Source organism: Pongo abelii, chromosome 5, assembly GCF_028885655.2.
Source record: "Pongo abelii isolate AG06213 chromosome 5, NHGRI_mPonAbe1-v2.0_pri, whole genome shotgun sequence".
In the NCBI taxonomy this organism is placed as follows: Eukaryota; Metazoa; Chordata; class Mammalia; order Primates; family Hominidae; genus Pongo; species Pongo abelii.
Window position 1 is genome coordinate 35,498,164 of NC_071990.2, and position 20,405 is coordinate 35,518,568.

A 20,405-nucleotide genomic window follows, 5' to 3' on the forward strand; every position below is an offset into this window, starting at 1 on the left:
GGCTGAGAGAGAGGCTGTGTCTTTAGCCAGGCAGGGCATGAGCTTGCTGTGTGGGCATAGGTGTTTATGAATGACTGTCCATCTGGTGGGCTGCAGCATGCTGAGGATGGGGGTGTGTGAATCCAGTCACTGTGTATGAAGTTATGTATATCAGAGACATGACATTAACTGAAGAACTAGTCTCTCCAGAGACCTGTCCCTTTCATTGCAGGAATAGGAACTGGAGAGCAGATGACACTCTTACAGGGCTCCCTCAGGCACTTGCTCCAGAGACTGGCACATCCATTTCTAAAGTCCCTATATAACTAAAATCTCCCCTGCCACATTTGCCTCTGAATTAACTCTTCAAAGACCCCAGAACATTTTTAGGCTCTTCTCATTGCCTTCTTTGGGCTGGTGTGTTTCAGCTCCTTTCATTTTTTACTCGTAGGTCTAATTATTTTGCTTTTCAAACCTCCCACCACCTCCTGGACACATTCACACATCCCCAGTCTCTCGAAAGAAATTGTTTGCAGTCCGCAAAGAAAAGATGCATGAGTCAGGGGCCAGGGATGTGAAGGTCTGATCCCTCTCTGATTTCTTTCTGTTCAAAGTTCCAGACATGGTTGCTTCTGAAAACACCCTTACTGAGCTTGGACTCTTCTCTAACTCAAGACCTATTCCACCACTGGGCTGTGACCAAATCAGGCAGAAAAGAGCAAATGAGGCTATTCTGGGATTTACAGCTATATTCTTTCCTAGTTCCTCTTCCTCTTCTCCAATAGAACTTATTTTACCTTGCCCTATATCTAATTTTTTCTGGCCATCCCTGGTAAGAGGAAACATCATTGCCTGGGACCGTCAGGACATTCAGATTCGGTGGGAAGACTGAGAAGGCAGTATAGTTCAGCAGAAAGGGCGGCACCCTTTGGGATTTGGGATTTTGTGGTTAGTAAGACTTGAGGGTGCATCCCAGCTTAGGCTTGAGCATGCTCTGTGGTATTGGGCCCATGGTTGGTTGCCCCTTTCTGAGACTGTTTCAGTTTTTCAGTCACTTGCCGGGAGCTTGGCATCTTTGGGGATACCACCAGACAGGATAAGGATGAGGAATGAAGCTGTCATAAGGGTCCCAGGGCTCATCATTTGGGGCTAGTGGTTTGGGCTGGCAGTGGGGAGGAGAGGGTGGGGAGGGGTCCGGGGCCCAGAGGGCCACAGTGGCTTCTGCCCAGCACCTAAACAGCTTTTTTACAATGTCAAACAGGGGAAAGGCGGCTAGAGCAGCACATCCCCACTCAAGCCGTTTCTAATGGTAAATATGTCTGCTCTCTCCGCTTGCTCTCACTGGCTTGCTAGGGGAAGGGCTAACCTGCTGGGGCTCCCACTAACTGCATGCCCACTGGGCCCAGCCTGACTGGGCCCCAACTTGCCAGCAGGGCTATCCTGGCAGCCTGGGCACTGGGCCCATTGGGTGACAAGAAACCTGAGTCCCTAAGAGCTGGCCCGGGAGCTTTCATGTTGGTCTCATCTTTGTTCCTGTCACTCTCCTTCTGCCCTTCCTTTTCTGCTGTCTCCTCCCACACCCACCTTCTAACACCCCACCCCACTCCCAGCCATCTACTCCGCACCCCCCTCTACCCAGCCAGCCTCATCTTCCCCGTCATGCCCACTGTGCCATCTGAGATAGGGGCGCGATAGGGTTAGATGCCATCCCCTCCTTGGGGCTTCTTTTCTGGGTTCTTACCCACATTAGTTCACAGTCCCAGCATCACTCACCATTCTCTCCCACCATAATGGCTAAGAGCATGGCATGTGTGTTCAGGCAGACCTGAGTTTGAATCCTGGCTCTGTTACTTTCTAACTGTATGACCTCAGGCAAGCTACTTTCCTCTCTGATCCTCAGTTTACTTTTCTATAAAATAACAGTCCTTCCTTAGGGTTGTAATGCTTGAGACAGTGCATGTAGAGCATCTACCTCGCAAGTGCCTGGCACAGCATAAGCACAGAGTAACTTGTGGTTTTAATATTATGACCTAGAGAGCAAAAGGGTGAGACTATATGGTCCTGCTGCCTCACCCTGCTCTCAAGAATGCCATCCTGCAGAGGTGGGCAGCTATGCCCAGCTTTCTGTCCAGCCTGGGATGGACATTGTGCCAGCTCTACTATTCCGTATCCTACATCCTTCAGAAGCTATCTGGCCTTGGCATAAGATCTCTGTGCCCCTCCCCCTGCTCCTGGGCTTAGTGGACCTCTTCTTATGCTAAGAGCACTCTTAAGGGGGTGGCTAGGCTTGGAACCTGAACTCAACGTTCCCTACTAGGTTCCTCCCATGGTCTTGGAGAGCCTCAGGAGAGACTAAAGTGGAAATGACACAGAGGATATCCCACTCCAGGTTGGGCTGTTCCACACATGGGCATTTGAGGGACCAGGACATGGCCAGGGACCCATAGAGTTAGGCTTCTTTTGGAGCCCTGGCCTTCCTGTTCTCATTGGTGACAAGAGTTGGGCCTGAGTGTGGGGAGTCAGAGACTTAAGAAGATGACAGTACATCCAGTACTGGTCTTATTCAATTCCCTTGATTCTGAGAACCATTCTTCTATCTTCCCTAGTGGAGGTCTTGGGATTCTCTCTCTAATGGGAGAATTCTAGTCACCCCAAGAGGCCAGTCCACACCACCTCCACAGTCTCTGAATCAGGGGCCTTCACTGTTTGAACTAATGGCTTTTCCTTGGACACATCTGACTTTACCAAGCTACCATTTAAACCTGTTTTTCTCCTGCTCTGAATTCAGAAAATAGGGAGAGTGACCCATCGACACTCCTTCTACTCTGACCTTTTAGTGAAAGGGAAAACTTACCAGCATAAGAGACTTAGCCAAAATAAGGATTTAGGTCTTATCTAGCTCTGAGGTTCTCTAACTCTTTCACTAACCTTTTTACACCCTTCCTTCTCCTCTGGATTCTTCTCTTTCTTTTGCTTCTCCCCTCTCCTATACAACATCTCCCCATTAGCAAAGTAAAACAACAAAACAGCCAGCTTATCTCCATCTAGAACTAAAAGGAGGGTTTGGGAGGAGTTGAAGGTAGATTAACCCAGTATGTGCTACCTCCTCTGAGGATGAGCAGTCAGTCGGTTCTGGAAGTGGGATCTTTCTTAAGACAGCTAGGCAGCGGGGAAGGGGAAGATAAATTAATGAGTATCCTTCAGTTGCCTTAGGAATGGCCAGGCTCATTCTTTCCAATCCACTTACAATAAGATTGTCCCACCACAATCCCCACCCACCCACCAAAGACATAGTGGAAAGAGGAAGAAACTCCTATCTGTCCCTTCTGGTTCCCTGGCGGCCAGAACCACCCTCACTTAGCTCCCATCCCTCCCTACTGCCCCCCGCCCCACCTCCTCCACCCCCTCGGCACATTCCTGCCTGACAGCTCTGGCTTGTACCTGCCTCACTGCTGTCCACCTTGTTTCAATCAAGTAGGGGGCAGGGAAGTGGACTGCTTGGCTGTACTTGTGAGGGGATGGGGGTTGGGAGTGATGGGAGGAAAGGGGCCGGGAGCCTCCCATGGCTTAATGCTCCTTCTAAAGCACAGAGAGGCAGCTGAGGCCTTCCCTCGGGCCTCTGTGGTCTCCACTACCCTCAGAGTTTGGGACTCCTCCAGGCTTGTAACCTCGTTACCATCCCCCACCTCCCTCCTAAACAGAGACCTGTGCTGTCAACAACGGGGGCTGTGACAGTAAGTGCCATGATGCAGCGACTGGTGTCCACTGCACCTGCCCTGTGGGCTTCATGCTGCAGCCAGACAGGAAGACGTGCAAAGGTAAGGACTTTGAGAGGACAGAAGCAGAGTGACCTTTAGTAAGGGGCTGAGGTTGGGACCAGAGATAGGGTGCCTATTAGGGGATAACACCTCCTCAACCTCCTTCTTATGAAGAACCCAGGACATAGCTAAGGGTTGTCTCCTATCTGCCTGTTCCATCTCAGTTCAAGGGACACAGAAGTCCAGCCAGTTCCTTAGTGCCCCCTTCCCCTTTGTGTGTGCATGAGGTCACAGGTGTGTTCCATAACCTTACCCCACATTCCTCAGACCTTCCCAGTGGGCTCTGGGGAAATGATGTCTACCCCTCGAAAAGCTGTACCGGTCAAAGGGAGAGTAGGATACTAGTTAGGAGGACTGAAGCTGGAGCCTGGCCACTTGGGTTCAGATCCCAGCCCTGTCTCCTACTAGCACTTAATGTCTCTGTGCCTCAGTTTTCCATAGTGCTCGCCTCATACTGGGTTGTGATTAAAAGAGTTATTATATAAAAAGTACTTAGAACAGTGCTTGGCAAATGGAAACACTTTGTGATAACTGTTATTACAGTATAGTTACCCACATTATGCATTCTGTTTCCCTTCCTTTTAATTAGCCAGGTCTGAGGGAGAATGGGGGGAAGGGTGGAGGAAAAAGGAAGGGTAGCCATACTGAAAATGATGATTCATTAGGTCCATATCCCCTGGTCACAAGGAGTGGGGACTAGGAGGACTAGGCTCGTTCTTTGTGTCTTTTGGCCCAACAGCTGCGAGAGGAGGGGGGAGGCTAGGGCAGCAGGTCAGCCAGCCAGAGTTGAGAGGTTTCCTGCTGGGAAGAACTGTTGACAGGTATGCTAAGAGTGAAGTGGAAGGCTGCCCTCCCTGCCCCCTCCCCCAACCAGGGGTGAGTAGCCTGGGTCCTGTCTGCCACCAGCTTGGGGAACTTGACCTCAGGAAGGAAGCCATTCACCAGCCCCCCTTTCCCTTACTAGTGCTGAAAGCTGCCTCAGGCCTGAGTCTCTCCAGATCTCTCCCAGTCCAGCCCCCTGCCTGGCCCCCAGCCCTCCCCCATCAGCTACCCAGCCTCACTGGCTCTCCTGGAGGTCCTCCCTGCCTGGCCTCTTTCCCAGCTCCTCCTTCTCCCTAAAGGGCTGCCTGTTTTCAGTGAGTCCCTTTTGACCCTCCACCTCTCCTTGCCCCGCATCCCCCCAAGCCCCCCGTCCTGAGGGACAGGAAAGAGAGAACCCTACCCACCAGCCTTTCAGGGAATGGCCATCAGCTGGAGACTAAGGTCTAGCCTGTTAGTCAAATGCCCACCTGCCCCTCCTCTAGGTAGTTCCCTGAGGGCCTGTTCCTAGTTTGGGTTCCAATTTGTCCCCTTATAAGAACACTCAATCCCAGAAGAGAGGGTGTTACTAATGGCCACAGATCCCCTGAACAGGGAAGAAACAGAGACAGGAAAGAGAAAGAGAAAGAGACAGAGAGAGAGAGAGAGAGACAGGAAAGAGAAAGAGAAAGAGACAGAGAGATCAAGAAGAGGCAGGCCCAGGACTCCTTGATTTTTGCATGTCTCTGTCAGTGAGGGAGGGATCTTTCTCCTTGTTTGTTCTCAGCCTTTGATAGTATCTTTTATCCTGTTTTGTCCTCCTTCTTCAGATATAGATGAGTGCCGCTTAAACAACGGGGGCTGTGACCACATTTGCCGCAACACAGTGGGCAGCTTCGAATGCAGTTGCAAGAAAGGCTATAAGCTTCTCATCAATGAGAGGAACTGCCAGGGTGAGCAGACTCAGGCAAAGGTGAAAGCCTTAGGAGAGGTTCTTGTGGGAGAGCTTCAAGGAGGCCAGAAGGCTAAAGTCTTAGAAACTCAATAGATATCACGCAGAGTCTCTATAGGCAGTGTCATCCTGCAAATTAGCAAATGGTACTCCTTCCCCTCAGCGGACTAGCTCCATATCAAAGCACTCAGCTTGGCAAGGACTGAGGGATGGATTTCACCCCAATTCATATCCTTGGCAGAGTAGGACGTACCTAACCACACATGGTGGGCCCTGACCTAAAGGTACCAGATCTTGCAGTTCCTAATTCCAAGGACTCCAAATAGAGGGGGCAGAGAAGATGGAATGGCATTGTTAAATCACTGGTCCTAGAGCTAGGACATGAATAGGGACTCTTCAGTTCAAGGGGGAAAGCCAAGGCCCCTCACTTGGGTCCTTCACCTGAGCAAGGGTCAAGTGCTCCAAGACAGATTCAGTGGCTTGAATCTTTGCTCTTCCAGATATAGACGAGTGTTCCTTTGATCGAACCTGTGACCACATATGTGTCAACACACCAGGAAGCTTCCAGTGTCTCTGCCATCGTGGCTACCTGTTGTATGGTGTCACCCACTGTGGGGGTAAGCTAGTAAGCTTGCACCCCCAGCCACCCTGGCCCCCTCACCTCTTCACCCTCCAGTTGAACAGGTCCCTGTGTTGGCTTGTGGCTATGGGCAATCCCTGGGTGCATGCATCATGTCTGCATCTGCTGTGACAAAATAGGAGGAATTAAGACAGCTTTTGAAGAACTGGGAGACTAGGGAAACAGCACCCTGCCTCCAAAATTCCTATCTCCCATTCCTATAACTGTCCCTGAACCCCCAACTCTCAGCTCCCAAATGACAGTCTCACTGGTTGGGAGGAGTGGAAGGCTTTAAAAAGCTTGTTGGCTTGGCCCCTTCTCGATCATTCCTTGGGGATAGAGATAATCGGAGGAGGTTTGAGCTCTTCTCAGGCCAGTAGTCATCTTACAGTGCCTAGAATGCCTTTTTAACTTTTTTAAATTGTAAGAATATTTAACATGAGATCTACCCTCTTAAGTTTTCAAGTGCACACTACAGTATTTATGCCTATGTTACCTATAGGCACATTGTTGTACAGTAGATCTCTCGAACTTATTCATCTTGCATAACGCAGGGTACCTGAAACTCTAACCAAAGGCCCTCACTCACTGCCTACTCTCTGGCTCCTCCTCCAACTCCATCGTTGTTTTTCTGTCTCCCTACTCCTTCCCCCAGATGTGGATGAATGCAGCATCAACCGGGGAGGTTGCCGCTTTGGCTGCATCAACACTCCTGGCAGCTACCAGTGTACCTGCCCAGCAGGCCAGGGTCAGCTGCACTGGAATGGCAAAGATTGCACAGGTGGGCAGTGCCCTCTGCTGGCCAAAGATGACACTGCCGTTTCAGGGGGCAGTTGGGGTTCTGGAAAGCATAAGAGTATCATGTTGGGGAAAGGTGTGAGGTGGGAGAGGGTGGAGAATGTAGCCATTTTGAGTTAAAGACATGAAATTTGTAGTAAACAATCCCATCGTCAGTCTCCATGGGTACAACAATAGTTATGCAAGTAGCTGATTCCTCCAAATTACCCAACTGAGGGAAAGGAATGCATTCATTTGCTCAGGCCTCTCTCCCCTTCCTAGAACCACTGAAGTGTCAGGGCAGTCCTGGGGCCTCGAAAGCCATGCTCAGCTGCAACCGGTCTGGCAAGAAGGACAGCTGTGCCCTGACCTGTCCCTCCAGGGCCCGATTTTTGCCAGGTACATGGGAGGAGGGTGCTGGAGAGCTTTGGAGGAGAAAAGAGGAAGGACTGGTCGTTCAGGCAGCTCCTTCGTTCCCCTTGGATTCCTCCAGCCAGCGGGGGTTGGGAAGGCAGGTCAGAACTGTGACAGGCTCCTTCTCTCAGAGTCTGAGAATGGCTTCACGGTGAGCTGTGGGACCCCCAGCCCCAGGGCTGCTCCAGCCCGAGCTGGCCACAATGGGAACAGCACGAACTCCAACCACTGCCATGGTGAGCACCAGCCCAGAAGCCCTGTTCCCACCCTACTCTCTTACATTAATTCCTTATTTTTGTTCTTCATCAATCCCCTGGCCTTCCTTTCTCCTGGATCCTCTTTTTTGCCCTATAATTCTCCAACACTGCTCCCTCACTCCCTCTGCCCTAACATCTGATCCCCTTGACTTTCATAATCTCACTCCCCCAGCCAAGCCCCTGGCTTATTGCCCAGCTTCTCAACAACCCCCACGGCACCCCTGACCTCCATGGGCATCCCATACTGTGCTGAGTTTCTACCATCCCTCTAGAGGCTGCAGTGCTGTCCATTAAACAACGGGCCTCCTTCAAGATCAAGGATGCCAAATGCCGTTTGCACCTGCGAAACAAAGGCAAAACAGAGGAGGCTGGCAGAATCACAGGGCCAGGTTTGGACTGAGGACCCCATTCCAATTGGCTGTCTGGCCACTAAATCCTCCTTAACCCTTAGCTCCTCTGCTTCCAAAAACCCACCAGAACCCTGAACTCTAGGCAGAGCAGAAGAAAAAGCAGCTGTAGGCATAGCACCCAAGGAAGTCTCAGAATATTCCCCTCCGCCAACTAATTAGGACCCTAGACTAAAACAGGATTAAGAGATAGTTACAGTCAGAGATCTGGGGAGGTCTGTCTGGGCTGGGAGTGAGAACTTTCCAGGGGATGTCCCTGGGGTTGACAAGGCCTCTCTCCCAGGTGGTGCCCCCTGCTCTGAATGCCAGGTCACCTTCATCCACCTTAAGTGTGACTCCTCTCGGAAGGGCAAGGGCCGACGGGCCCGGACCCCTCCAGGCAAAGAGGTCACAAGGCTCACCCTGGAACTGGAGGCAGAGGTCAGAGCCGAAGAAACCACAGGTGGGACTGGGGGCACTGTTGGGAAGAGGACTGGAAGGGGAGGGCAGAGGTGGGGAAACCACAGGTCTCAGCAGCAAAAGGAAGGAATGGAGCCTGTACTAGGGGCAGACCCTGCCTGGTGCCAAGCCTAAGAGCTAGTCCCTCTTACCATGCCCCTCCTAGCTCCCAGCTTTGCTCCCCTGCCCTCCTGCTCACAGCAACTCTTTCTCCTCCTCCCTGATACACATGGCCATCCACCACCAGCCAGCTGTGGGCTGCCCTGCCTCCGACAGCGAATGGAACGGCGGCTGAAAGGATCCCTGAAGATGCTCAGAAAGTCCATCAACCAGGACCGCTTCCTGCTGCGCCTGGCAGGCCTTGATTATGAGCTGGCCCACAAGCCAGGCCTGGTAGCCGGGGAGCGAGCAGAGCCGATGGAGTCCTGTAGGCCCGGGCAGCACCGTGCTGGGACCAAGTGTGGTAAGGGAGCTTACTGGGGAGCAGGGATGTAGGAAAGACCCAGTTTGGGCCTGACTCAGAGCAGGACGCTTTGTGGCCTCAGTTGCATTTCTGAAATTATGAGGCAGCCAGGAAGCTCCTGCCTGCTGTCCTCCCTTCCTTGGTCCCAGGCTGAAATCTAGAAGGATGCCAGGTGGGGCCGGCAATCCTCCTGCACACGGCTTTGACCCTCCAACCCCCCCAAGTAGGATTGTGTTTGTTCCCTGACAGAGATTCTCCCTGAATCGGGGGTTGTGGGGGCGGAGTGGGAAGGGGAGTCCCAGGCCTGGGTGGTGGGAAATGGGGGGGTGGGTGGCTAGCACGGCCGACTCTCCCTCAGTCAGCTGCCCGCAGGGAACGTATTACCACGGCCAGACGGAGCAGTGTGTGCCATGCCCAGCGGGCACCTTCCAGGAGAGAGAAGGGCAGCTCTCCTGCGACCTTTGCCCTGGGAGTGATGCCCACGGGCCTCTTGGAGCCACCAACGTCACCACATGTGCAGGTGCCAGGGGAACAAACAATACAGAGTGGGGTAGGGTGGGCACTGGGATGCCCATGGGCATGGGATTTCCCAAAGGGCAGGCCCAGGCTCCAGGCCACTCCCTTAGTCAACATCCTGTTTGTATACCTTTGTCCCCTGAGATCGGGTGACCCCATGGGGATGACTCAGGACCATCCCCATCAGAATTGGGCCCTTGATTCACTGCAGGTCAGTGCCCACCTGGCCAACACTCTGTAGATGGGTTCAAGCCCTGTCAGCCATGCTCACGTGGCACCTACCAACCTGAAGCAGGACGGACCCTATGCTTCCCTTGTGGTGGGGGCCTCACCACCAAGCATGAAGGGGCCATTTCCTTCCAAGACTGTGACACCAAAGGTGAGTAAGCTACTCACCTCCCTGGGGGATGCCCCAACCCCAACTACTCCCAAAAAACTCTCCAATTTCCCAGAGGGGACACTGACCCACCATTTTCTCCAAACCAGTAATGGGCCCAGCTACTTGACCAACCATACCATCCTGCTTCCAGGACCCACCCTGCCCCTCCACTAGTCCCAAGCTTGGGAACTGAGAAATAATTAACAGTCCCACTTACCCCTCCATTTTGGAGAACTGGTGGCATATTCTCCTCCATATCCCAAATGAGTTTCTATATAGGTTTGGCACTGTGCTCAGCGTCTGAAAGAAAAGGATTGGCACTGTAGCCAACCACTCTGTAAACTCTGTTTTTCCGTGGGCTTAAATTCTGGCATGACTGGGAAAGGTTGAGACCCTAGAAAGAACTTTGATGTATCTGATCTCCTGATTCTCCAAGATGAATGTATCCTGTCCATCTCATGCCTGTAACTCCCACCTGCCTACCATCTTGATTCCTGCCCTTCTCCCTTGCCTACAGTCCAGTGCTCCCCAGGGCACTACTACAACACCAGCATCCATCGCTGTATTCGCTGTGCCATGGGCTCCTATCAGCCCGACTTCCGTCAGAACTTCTGCACCCGCTGTCCAGGAAACACAAGCACAGACTTTGATGGCTCTACCAGTGTGGCCCAATGCAAGAGTACGTGGCAAGCCAGGCTGTGGAAAAAAGGAGGAGAGAGGCCTGGGAGCAGTGGACATCTAAAGGAGGGGTGTGAAACCAACAGGGAGCAGGGCTGGGGGGTGGAGGACCAGGAAAACTCCACCTTCCACCTCTCCCCAACTCACTCAACCTCAAGGCCAGTTGCTAGGCTGGACCCTGTAACACCCTCTCCCTGGAGACAGGTAATGAGGAAGCAGAGACAGGTGAAGTGAGAAGAGAAGGTACTAAAAGGGCAGGAAGGAAGATGGACTCAGAGCTTGGAAAATAATGATGAACTAGGATGCAGGTTTCCCATAAATGTCTGACCTCTACTTCAGAACTCTTCAATTCCCCCAGCGCAATTCCCCACTGACTTCCCTTCTCTTTGTTGTTTTATCCACTGGGATTTGGCTGCAGATCGTCAGTGTGGTGGGGAGCTGGGTGAGTTCACTGGCTATATTGAGTCCCCCAACTACCCGGGCAACTACCCAGCCGGTGTGGAGTGCATCTGGAACATCAACCCCCCACCCAAGCGCAAGATCCTTATCGTGGTACCAGAGATCTTCCTGCCATCTGAGGATGAGTGTGGGGACGTCCTCGTCATGAGAAAGAACTGTGGGTGGCTTGCAGAGCTGGGCCAGGGAAGGGCAGTCCAAATCTGGTTAAGGCAGAGAGACAAAGAGAGAGACTGATACAGGAAGAAATGGGGCAGTGAAGTTAGGGATCTATGAGGGTGAAATAGTGAGAGGCCTTTAGGAAGAGAGAAGCTAACAAAGGAAAACAGCAATGACACATGTTTGGTAGAAAACAGAGTTAATAAAGCTAGCAGTGGGGCTAGAACTCCAATGGCATTACATGTATCACTTTCCTATCCCAGCATTTTTGCCATTCCATTCATTTAAATGTCAAATTTATTACACTATGTGAGTGCCCAGGTATCAAGGAAGAATTGTGGAATGAGCCCAGTGGGCAATGGGAGAGGGTGTGGGGTAGGCTGTGTGTATGTGAAGGGGGAGCCTTTGTCAGAATGATTCTCTCCCTTGCCCCATACCCCCACCACCAGCTGTATAGCCCACGTTCTAGGAGGGCCTGGGTAGCCTGCCCTGCTGCTCTACTGACCTGCTGCTTGCCTTCCCAGCATCACCATCCTCCATTACCACTTATGAGACCTGCCAGACCTACGAGCGTCCCATTGCCTTCACTGCCCGTTCCAGGAAGCTCTGGATCAACTTCAAGACAAGCGAGGCCAACAGCGCCCGTGGCTTCCAGATCCCCTATGTTACCTATGATGGTAAGCCAAGGAGGTGGGTGAGAAGGGGAGGTATGTCAGTTTTGAGAGGGAACCAGGAGAGCAGGAAGAGCTCCCGCCCCTGAGCCCCTCCCCTTGGTTGACTTTGCAGAGGACTATGAGCAGCTGGTAGAAGACATTGTGCGAGATGGCCGGCTCTATGCCTCTGAAAACCACCAGGAGATTTTAAAGGTGAATGAATATTAACAATAATGATAGCTAACATTTAATGAGCATGTAACAATATGTAGGCAATATGCTAAGTGCTTACATGAATATTCTCATTTGATAGACACATTATTTCTATGAGGTAGGTGCTTTCTCCATTGCCTCTTTACAGATGGGAAAACTGGGGCATAGAGAGTTAAAGAACCTGCCCCATGGGAAAGCTGGGATTTGAGCCCAAGCCTATCCGACTGCAGCGTCACCCACACTATATTACACCTTGGGGAAAACTTGGAAGAGAAAGGGAAAGTGAGGAGAAGAAATGTCCCTACCTCTTCCAAGAGACATAGGGAAAATGAAATATAGAAAGATACTTTTGCATAAGTCCCTTCCTTCCCCTATTCCCTCCCCAGGCCTCACTAAGCAGCAGCAGATCGGCTGGGCATGGTGGTTCACGCCTCTCATCCCAGCACTTTGGGAGGCCGAGGCGGGTGGATCACATGAGGTCAGGAGTTTGAGACCAGCCTGGCCAACATGGTGAAATCTCGACTTAATTTTGTAAAAATACAAAATTAGCCGGGTGCGGTGGCAGGCGCCTGTAATCCCAGCTACTCAGGAGGCTGAGGCAGGAGAATTGCTTGAACCCAGGAGGCACAGGTTGCAGTGAGCCGAGATGGCGCCATCGCACTCCGGCCTGGGTGACAAGAGTGAACTCTGTCTCAAAAAAACAAAAACAAAAAAAGCAGCGGCAGATCTGGCACAGTTTTCTCAGAATCAATTTATGTACAGACTTCTTTTCAAGGAAAATAAATACTTCCAACATTGAAGAATGGACTAGATGCCCTGGGTCAGTGAATCCCAATTTGAGAAAATCTTCCTTAAGAAACTATAGTCTGGCTGGGCATGGTGGATCACGCCTGTAATCCCAGCACTTTGCGGGGCTGAGGCGGGTGGATCGCCTGAGGTCAGGAGTTCCAGACCAGCCTGGCCAACATAGTGAAACCCTGTCTTTACTAAAAATACAAAAAATTAGCTGGGTGTGGTGGCGGGCGCCTGCAATCCCAGCTACTCGGGACCCTGAGGCAGGAGAATCGCTTGGACTGGGGAGGCAGATGTTGCAGTGAGCTGATATCATGCCATTGCACTCCAGCCTAGGCAACAAGAGTTAGACTCAGTCTCAAAAAAAAAAAAAAGAGGAAACTATAGTCATAGTCATAGAATTATCCTTCATAAATTATCACTGCAAAAAAGTTAGTGTTAGCAAAATATTTTTATATTATCGTCAAAATAAAAGCCTTGACAACAAAAATCACCTAGAACTTGCCGACTTCAAAGAATATACTTTTAACAATACTTTTCAAACATTTTTAAAGCATCTGAACCCTTATTTCAAATCAAATGTACTGTGGAATTCCAACACATAAAGCAGTGCAGCTGTTCTGATTAAAGTGGGGTAAGAGGCTGAAACCCCTACTTCTTATTTGAAAAATCCACTGACGCCATGGAAGGAGCACCAGCCTAGGAGCCAGAAGATCTGAGTTTTAATGCACAGTGCCTGGCACCTAGTAGGCTCTCCACATACCATGCTACTGTTGCAGACAGGGTGGTCAGGAAAGGCCTCTAAGGAGAAGAGACCCAAATGAGGTAAAAGGGCTCCCCATTAGAAGATGAGGGAGGAGCATTCCAAGCTAAGGAGCATGGGAGCAATTTAGTGTGTTCAAGAACCTCGAGAAGGCCAGTGTGGCTCAGCAGAGGGAGCAAGGGTGGAGGTGGAAAGCAAGACACAGATCACATTCAGCCTATGAATGATAAAAGAAACCAGAGAAGAGTTTCAAACAGGAAAAAGATGAACTAATTAAAAACACAAAAAGTCACTCTGGCTGCTGTGGGGAGAAGAGTCTATGGAGGGACAAAGGTAGAAGCATGGAGACCAGTTAGGAGGCTACTACAGTACTCCAAATCAGAGACGATGGTGGCTTGGGAAGATGATGAGAAGTGGTCAGACCCAGACATATTTTGAAGGTAGAGTCAATAGGATTTGCTATACTTGTAAGCAAGAAAGAGGATTCAAGGATGGCTCCAAGGATTGGGGCCTAAGCAACAGAAGGATGGAGCTGCCATTGACTCAGTTGTGGAATTCCAGAATAAGGGCAGATGGTGGGAATGGGAATCCAGAGTTGCCCTCTGGATATATTCAGTGTAGGATGCCTAGTAGACATCAAGAAGGGCTGCTGAGTCATGGTGTTTCTCTTTCCCACCCCCGACGCTGAGGCTGACATTGCTCCCTGTCATCCTTTGCAGGACAAGAAGCTCATCAAGGCCTTCTTTGAGGTGCTAGCCCACCCCCAGAACTACTTCAAGTACACAGAGAAACACAAGGAGATGCTGCCAAAATCCTTCATCAAGCTGCTCCGCTCCAAAGTTTCCAGCTTCCTGAGGCCCTACAAATAGTAACCCTAGGCTCAGAGACCCAATTTTTTAAGCCCCCAGACTCCTTAGCCCTCAGAGCCGGCAGCCCCCTACCCTCAGACAAGGAACTCTCTCCTCTCTTTTTGGAGGGAAAAAAAAAGTATCACTACACAGACCAGGCACTCTCCCTTTCTGTCTTTCTAGTTTCCTTTCCTTGTCTCTCTCTGCCTGCCTCTCTGTTTCCCCTTTTCTAACATACTACCTAGAAAAGCCATTCAGTACTGGCTCTAGTTCCCCTGAGATGTAAAGAAACAGTACAGCCCCTTCCACTGCCCATTTTACCAGCTCACATTCCTGACCCCATCAGCTTGGAAGGGTGCTAGAGGCCCATGAAGGAAGTGGGTCTGGTGGGGAATGGGGAGGGGAAAGAAGGGCTTCTGCCATTATAGGGTTGTGCCTTGCTACTCAGGGGCCAAAATGTCCCCAGGCTCTGCTCCCTAGGGTGATTCTAACAGCCCAGGGTCCTGCCAAAGAAGCCTTTGATTTACAGGCTTAATGCCAGCACCAGTCCTCTGGGGCACATGGTTTGAGCTCTGGACTTCCCACATGGCCAGCTTTCTTGTCTATACAGATCCTCTCTTTCTTTCCCCACATGTCTGCCTGGGGTCTACTTCATAAGGGTTTACAAATGGCCCACAACACTGAGTTAGTGGACACCGGCTAAATGAGGAAGAGCAGCAGGCATTGTCATGTTGAATGCCCCGCTGTAGCTCCCTGAGAGAAAGACTGTAGCTCTGCAGGACAGAAACCAGGTTTTAAAGCATTGCCAAAAAAAAGAAAACAGAAAGAAAAAAATGTATCATCTAAAGGACTAGACACAGAACAACTGGAAGTCAACTTCAAACACTAATCCCTTTTCTTACTTGTCTTCCCTGGCCCAGCCACCTCCTCGGCCTGATGTGATGCTCCCTGGGGGAGCCCTACTCCCCTTGCTACATGTTCTCCTTAAAGAAACATGGCTATTGACCTGAAGCCAGCCTAGGCCTTGCCCTACAGTTGTTTTTCCCTTGTAGCCCCAGCTGGCTTGTGGGCTTCACCAAAGAGGACCCCACTCTGCAGCCAGCCTGGAGCCACCTACCTCTGGCCTCAGGCTGTGGGCAGCAAAAGGAATGTGTGTGCACTTGGCGAGCCTCCTGCCCACCCTGTCCACACCTAATAAGTGCAATCATTTTGAGTCTTTCTATGTTGTCTAGACGGAGGGGTTTTTGTTTTCTGGGTTTGTTTTTTGTTTTTGTTTCTTTTTCCTCTATTAGCAAAACCCTATTTATAGCTGCCCAAGAGAAAAGAGTGTATGTTTGGAGTGGAAGAAAATCAGTTTTGAATCTCATGAACCTTGAGTGCTGGAGCATCTGATCTATCTCTATGCCACCACTGGCCACCTAGAGCCCTTGGCTGTGGTAATCCAGGGTAATTGCCAGAGGCATCTGATGTGTAGGAAAGTAATTCTGGGGATTTGATGAAGCAGAAAGGAGAGAGACCTATGTTTGCTAAACCAGTCCTGCTATCCCTATGCCTCTCCATGGAGTCAGTGTGGACCTCATGATTATAGAGGCCAATGGAACTGGTCAGTGATTCTCTACCCCAAGTAGGGAAAACCTCCATCTTTTCCCTGTCTTCATCCTGTTATCCCCTGGTGTACACATGGAAGAGGACCAGGACATACCACCTGGGGATGGGCTGACTCAGGGTCCCGAGGCCAGAGACAAAGCTGTGGGAGCCAAGAATAAGAAGGAAGGCATCAGATATTCGCCTGGCTCTGGTCACTTCCCTTTGAAGTTGACTTCAAGCTTAGCTTCCTCAACTACTGTTTTTCAGAAGGAAGAAAGAATCAAATGGAAGAAGAATCAAGTCCATGCCCAAGCCCAAAGCCTGCACACATTCTGCCTTTAATCCAACTGTTGCCTATAAAATTATTTTCTGTTTTCTCACTCTAGTTCCCCCAAAGCTGTACTCCCAATCAATCAAAGGCTACCAACTGACTCCTCAGGTTCATTTCTTTTTTTTTTTTCTTTTTAACTCTCCTGGTAACTCACAGAACAGCTCAGGTTCATTTCTAGGTGACTGTCCTAGGCTACTGCTCCCCCAGGAGACTCAACACTAAATAAAGGAGTCTGACCCCCTGCCCTCCCATCAGTAGCATTCATCAGCCAAAATGACCATAGCAGTAGGTAGCCAATGACACAGCTAGATTCTCTGACAACCATTAGCCAACATCATGGCCCTTGTGGGTACAGTGTCTGGCTACCTTTGTCTTTCTGGGTCAAGGAGGGCCACTGTAAAGATGCAAAATGGCTGCTTCCAAACAAGGGAAATGGTCATTTAGTAGGAGTGTCTCTGTACTTCCCAGGAAGCACCATGAAAACTGCTTTAATCAACTCTGACTATCCTAATTCTCCACCAGAAGCTAGGATAACTTTTTTTTTTTTTTTTTTTTTTGAGATGGAGTCTCGCTCTGTCGCCCAGGCTGGAGTGTAATGGTGCTATCTCGGCCTACTGCAAACTCCACCTCCCAGGCTCAAGCAATTCTGCCTGGGCCTCCCAAGTAGCTGGGATTACAGGCGTGCGCCACCATGCCCAGCTAATTTTTGTATTTTTAGTAGAGATGGGGTTTCACCATGTTGCCCGGGCTGGTCTTGAACTCTTGACCTCAGGTGATCCACCCGCCTCGGCCTCCCAAAGTGCTGGGATTACAGGCATGAGCCACCATGCCCAGCCTAGGGTAACTTTCTGATTCCTCTCTGCCAGCTGTTTTGCATCTCTTGGAAAGCCAAACAGTGACCATGCTTCTTAACTTATGCCTTCAGGGTCTGGCTTCTCCTTTCTCTCTTCCTTTCCTGTCACACCATGCATACATACATACAAATACACATCCTCCAACCATTTATTCCATGGCTTATAAGACCTGCAAATGAGTTCCACAGTATGGAAGGCATAGACCACTAGGCTTCTTAACTGATGTCAAGGCAGATCTTGGTGAGCAGGTAAAAACCTGCTATTGTCCACCAAGTTTAATTTAGGCCCTCCAAGTTGGAAGGTTAAGAACCCAGGCAAAGCTGCTGCTGAATCTATGGAGGAGGTTGGCCCTGGGACATCAAACTAGGGGTTAACTGGATTGAATGAGGAGTCAATGCTCAGGGACATTCTAGGTCTTTACAGGTCAGATAGAAGAGAGGTTTTTACCATTGGAGGGAAGTGGAAAGATGGTATAAATAGGATCCCTTCATGAAGCAACCCAGAGGCCTCTCTGCAGCATGTAGGGTGTGGGGCTACAGTATTGTGGGGCTTCCGTTCATCTTAGTACAAAACCTCACCTGCTCTGAGCCTGGAACTGGGAGGGCTTCACGCACCAAGTGATGCATACCAGAAAGGCACTTATATCCTCAGCAATATGGCAGTTCCTCTTTGCTTCTCTGCCTCCCTCTTTCTATATTATCAGGCCATGCCTATTCCTACAACCTGAGACAACTCTTGGAGTCAGAAGAAAACTGACCAGATCCTGGATCTGAGCTGCCTGCTCCAGGCCTAGAGATCCCCAAAGGCTGGCACTGAGCTGTGACTGCTTTAACAGCCCCCAAGATTTGGTCAGTTTGAGGTGGTGGAGACTCAGATTTGTTGCTGGAAGTTCAGTAACACAGTCCTGGTCTTTGGCCCTAGAGAAACTTTTTATATATGAGAAGTGTTCTCTATATACATGTTTGAGGTGACTCTGGAATGGATTATGAGGTCATGTCTCAAAATGTCAGAAAATGTTATAGAGCACTCGAACTTTTGTATTTGCTCCTTAACCTCAATATTACAGCCACAAACAAGGGGTACCAAGACAAAGTATAACTGACCATAAGCAGAAAATGTTAACCCTCCAGGCTTCTTTCTTAAGCACAGTAAGAGAAAAGTGGGAGCAAACAACACAAGGATATTTTTACATTTGACCCGCCTCAAAAGTAGCACACCCTATCCTTGTGCCATTATTTGTACAAGGAAATATATGATTAGAAGGAATAGAACCCCCAGTTGTCATCAGCTTTTTTAGACACCACAGGTTTTAGCAGTTTGAACAAACTGAAAACTTTATTCTTCTGTGTGAGCTGAACTCAAGTTTCAGAATAATCATCGCCATGTGGGAGGCTTTTTGTTAAATGCAGAAGAAATCTCAAAATATTGTATTTATATCTGCCTTCCACTGCTGCCAATTTAGTAAGCATCTCCTACACAATCAACAATAAACAGCAAATGATGCAGTTCATAGAGTATTTTGCACTTGGGGAAAAATATGTATCTGAATTGTAAAAAGAAATGTTTGGATTTTGTATGTCTTTTTTATTATTATTAAAATACTAAATGAAACTCCGCAACCCGGCATCTTTTCCTCTATCTCAATAGCTTATCCTAGAGCCAAAAAAGCCTTGAGGAGACAATGTCTTCTGGCTTCCAGATAAAACTTAACCCAAATTTTTTGGCAACTCATCCCTAATGATTTTAAAATTTGAAAAGGCTTGTGTTTTGTCTGTCCTTAAAAGCAGCATCAAGTATTACCTCCTGAGGGGGATCTAAGGAGTAGGGGAAATTTATTGTTCCTCCTTACCACAGTACAGTCCACAACAGCTGGCCAGCCCACAGGTGGTTCAGCACCTCCCTAGTCAGGATGTCCCACCTCTAGGAAGGCGCCAGCACTGAGGGTCACCCAGTGTCATTCTTTGTATGCAGTACACTCTTAGCCACCAAATAGTATTGTGAAATACAGATCATTTAGTCACTACCACCATCACTGCTCCTACAGGGCAGGAGAAAGCAATCTCCAATCTCTTTTATAAATGAACAGTCCCAATTTCTAGGCTCAGAGATGATAGATAAAACTTTGCTGTCGCAATTATATAATTCCCTGACATGAAATTTTATTGGATTTAATATCTACATGATATAGCCATTTAAGAGTATAACTTGAGGAACAAGGAAAAATCTACCTGATCAAAAAACATGTTGGGGTGGCCTATCAGAATCTTAAATTTACCCTTTAGCATCTATAATGAAGATACAGATGAAGTACATTCATTCCATAATTACTGAGATCCTACTATATGCCAGGTAGTGAGCACCTGCTCATCAGCTCATTGACAATAGCCATGCTCAAGATCCACGCTCCTCATGTAACTTTCTGATTATAATTGATCTTCCCAGATAAGATTTCCCCAACAGGAGCGATAATCCAGTTCACTTGGTGGCTATACGTATAAAAGAATGCACTGGTATTCTATTATGTACATTAACTTCCTATGAGTTTGATTTAATGTGACAAAACATGAACACCTTTGCGTGGACTGACCCAAAATCACACTTCTAAAACTGCAAAGCCAAGGACCATATCCATGACCTTCACACTATACCAACTTGGAGCCATCCTCTTTGACTTCTCTCATAACTCACTTCTATTCTAAGAACAACACATCTTCCTCCTTACTTCCTAGGACATTTGCTTTGGTGTCTCAAAATAATGGATAGTCAGGGACATTGGAGTTTGGATATGTCTATATTAAGAAGTCTTCCAAGTGGGGTAAATGAAGATTTTTCCTAGGGTACGTAAGACTGCAAGGAATACCCAGGCAATAGCCTCAAATCAGTCTGAGGAGAGTTTTAAAGGAATAAATTTCCAGATCCTCAACTTCCCTATAAAATATTTTCTAAAACCAGGCTGGGTGCACTGGCTCACACCTGTAATCCCAGCACTTTGGGAGGCTGTGGCGGGCGGATCGCCTGAGGTAAGAGTTTGAGACCAGCCTGGCCAACATAGTGAAATCCCGTCTCTACTAAAAATACAAAAATTAACCGGGTGTGGTGGTGCACACCTGTAATTACAGCTACCTGGGAGGCTGAGGCAGGAGAATCTCTTGAACCCAGGAAGGGGAGGTTGCACTGAGCTGAATTGGGCCACTGCACTCCAGCCTGGGTAACAAAGCAAGACTCCATCTCAGAAAAAAAAAAAATAGCCGGGT

The 20,405-nt window shown here is 49.3% G+C and overlaps 1 protein-coding gene across 13 annotated transcripts in view; it reads left to right on the forward strand.

Moving 5' to 3' along the window:
* SCUBE3 (signal peptide, CUB domain and EGF like domain containing 3) overlaps positions 1-18,770 on the forward strand; it is a 42,672-nt gene extending 23,902 nt beyond the window's left edge. For 5 of the 13 annotated variants that reach the window (XM_054558735.2, XM_024249149.3, XM_024249150.3 and 2 more), the window contains 17 exons: positions 1,241-1,288; positions 3,681-3,797; positions 5,426-5,548; positions 6,048-6,164; positions 6,822-6,947; positions 7,226-7,342; positions 7,489-7,593; positions 7,887-8,003; positions 8,305-8,463; positions 8,707-8,922; positions 9,281-9,442; positions 9,650-9,817; positions 10,335-10,496; positions 10,914-11,111; positions 11,635-11,787; positions 11,897-11,976; positions 14,251-18,770. In XM_054558735.2, the coding sequence (XP_054414710.1) occupies positions 1,241-1,288; positions 3,681-3,797; positions 5,426-5,548; positions 6,048-6,164; positions 6,822-6,947; positions 7,226-7,342; positions 7,489-7,593; positions 7,887-8,003; positions 8,305-8,463; positions 8,707-8,922; positions 9,281-9,442; positions 9,650-9,817; positions 10,335-10,496; positions 10,914-11,111; positions 11,635-11,787; positions 11,897-11,976; positions 14,251-14,400 (2,318 nt within the window). In that variant the 3' untranslated portion in view covers positions 14,401-18,770. Of the gene's footprint in view, positions 1-1,240; positions 1,289-3,680; positions 3,798-5,425; positions 5,549-6,047; positions 6,165-6,821; positions 6,948-7,225; positions 7,343-7,488; positions 7,594-7,886; positions 8,004-8,304; positions 8,464-8,706; positions 8,923-9,280; positions 9,443-9,649; positions 9,818-10,334; positions 10,497-10,913; positions 11,112-11,634; positions 11,788-11,896; positions 11,977-12,362; positions 13,150-14,250 lie in introns of those variants that run through there. The other 8 variants (XM_024249151.3, XM_024249152.3, XM_063725217.1 and 5 more) reach the window with 6 other exon arrangements.
* The last annotated feature ends 1,635 nt before the right edge of the window (positions 18,771-20,405 follow it).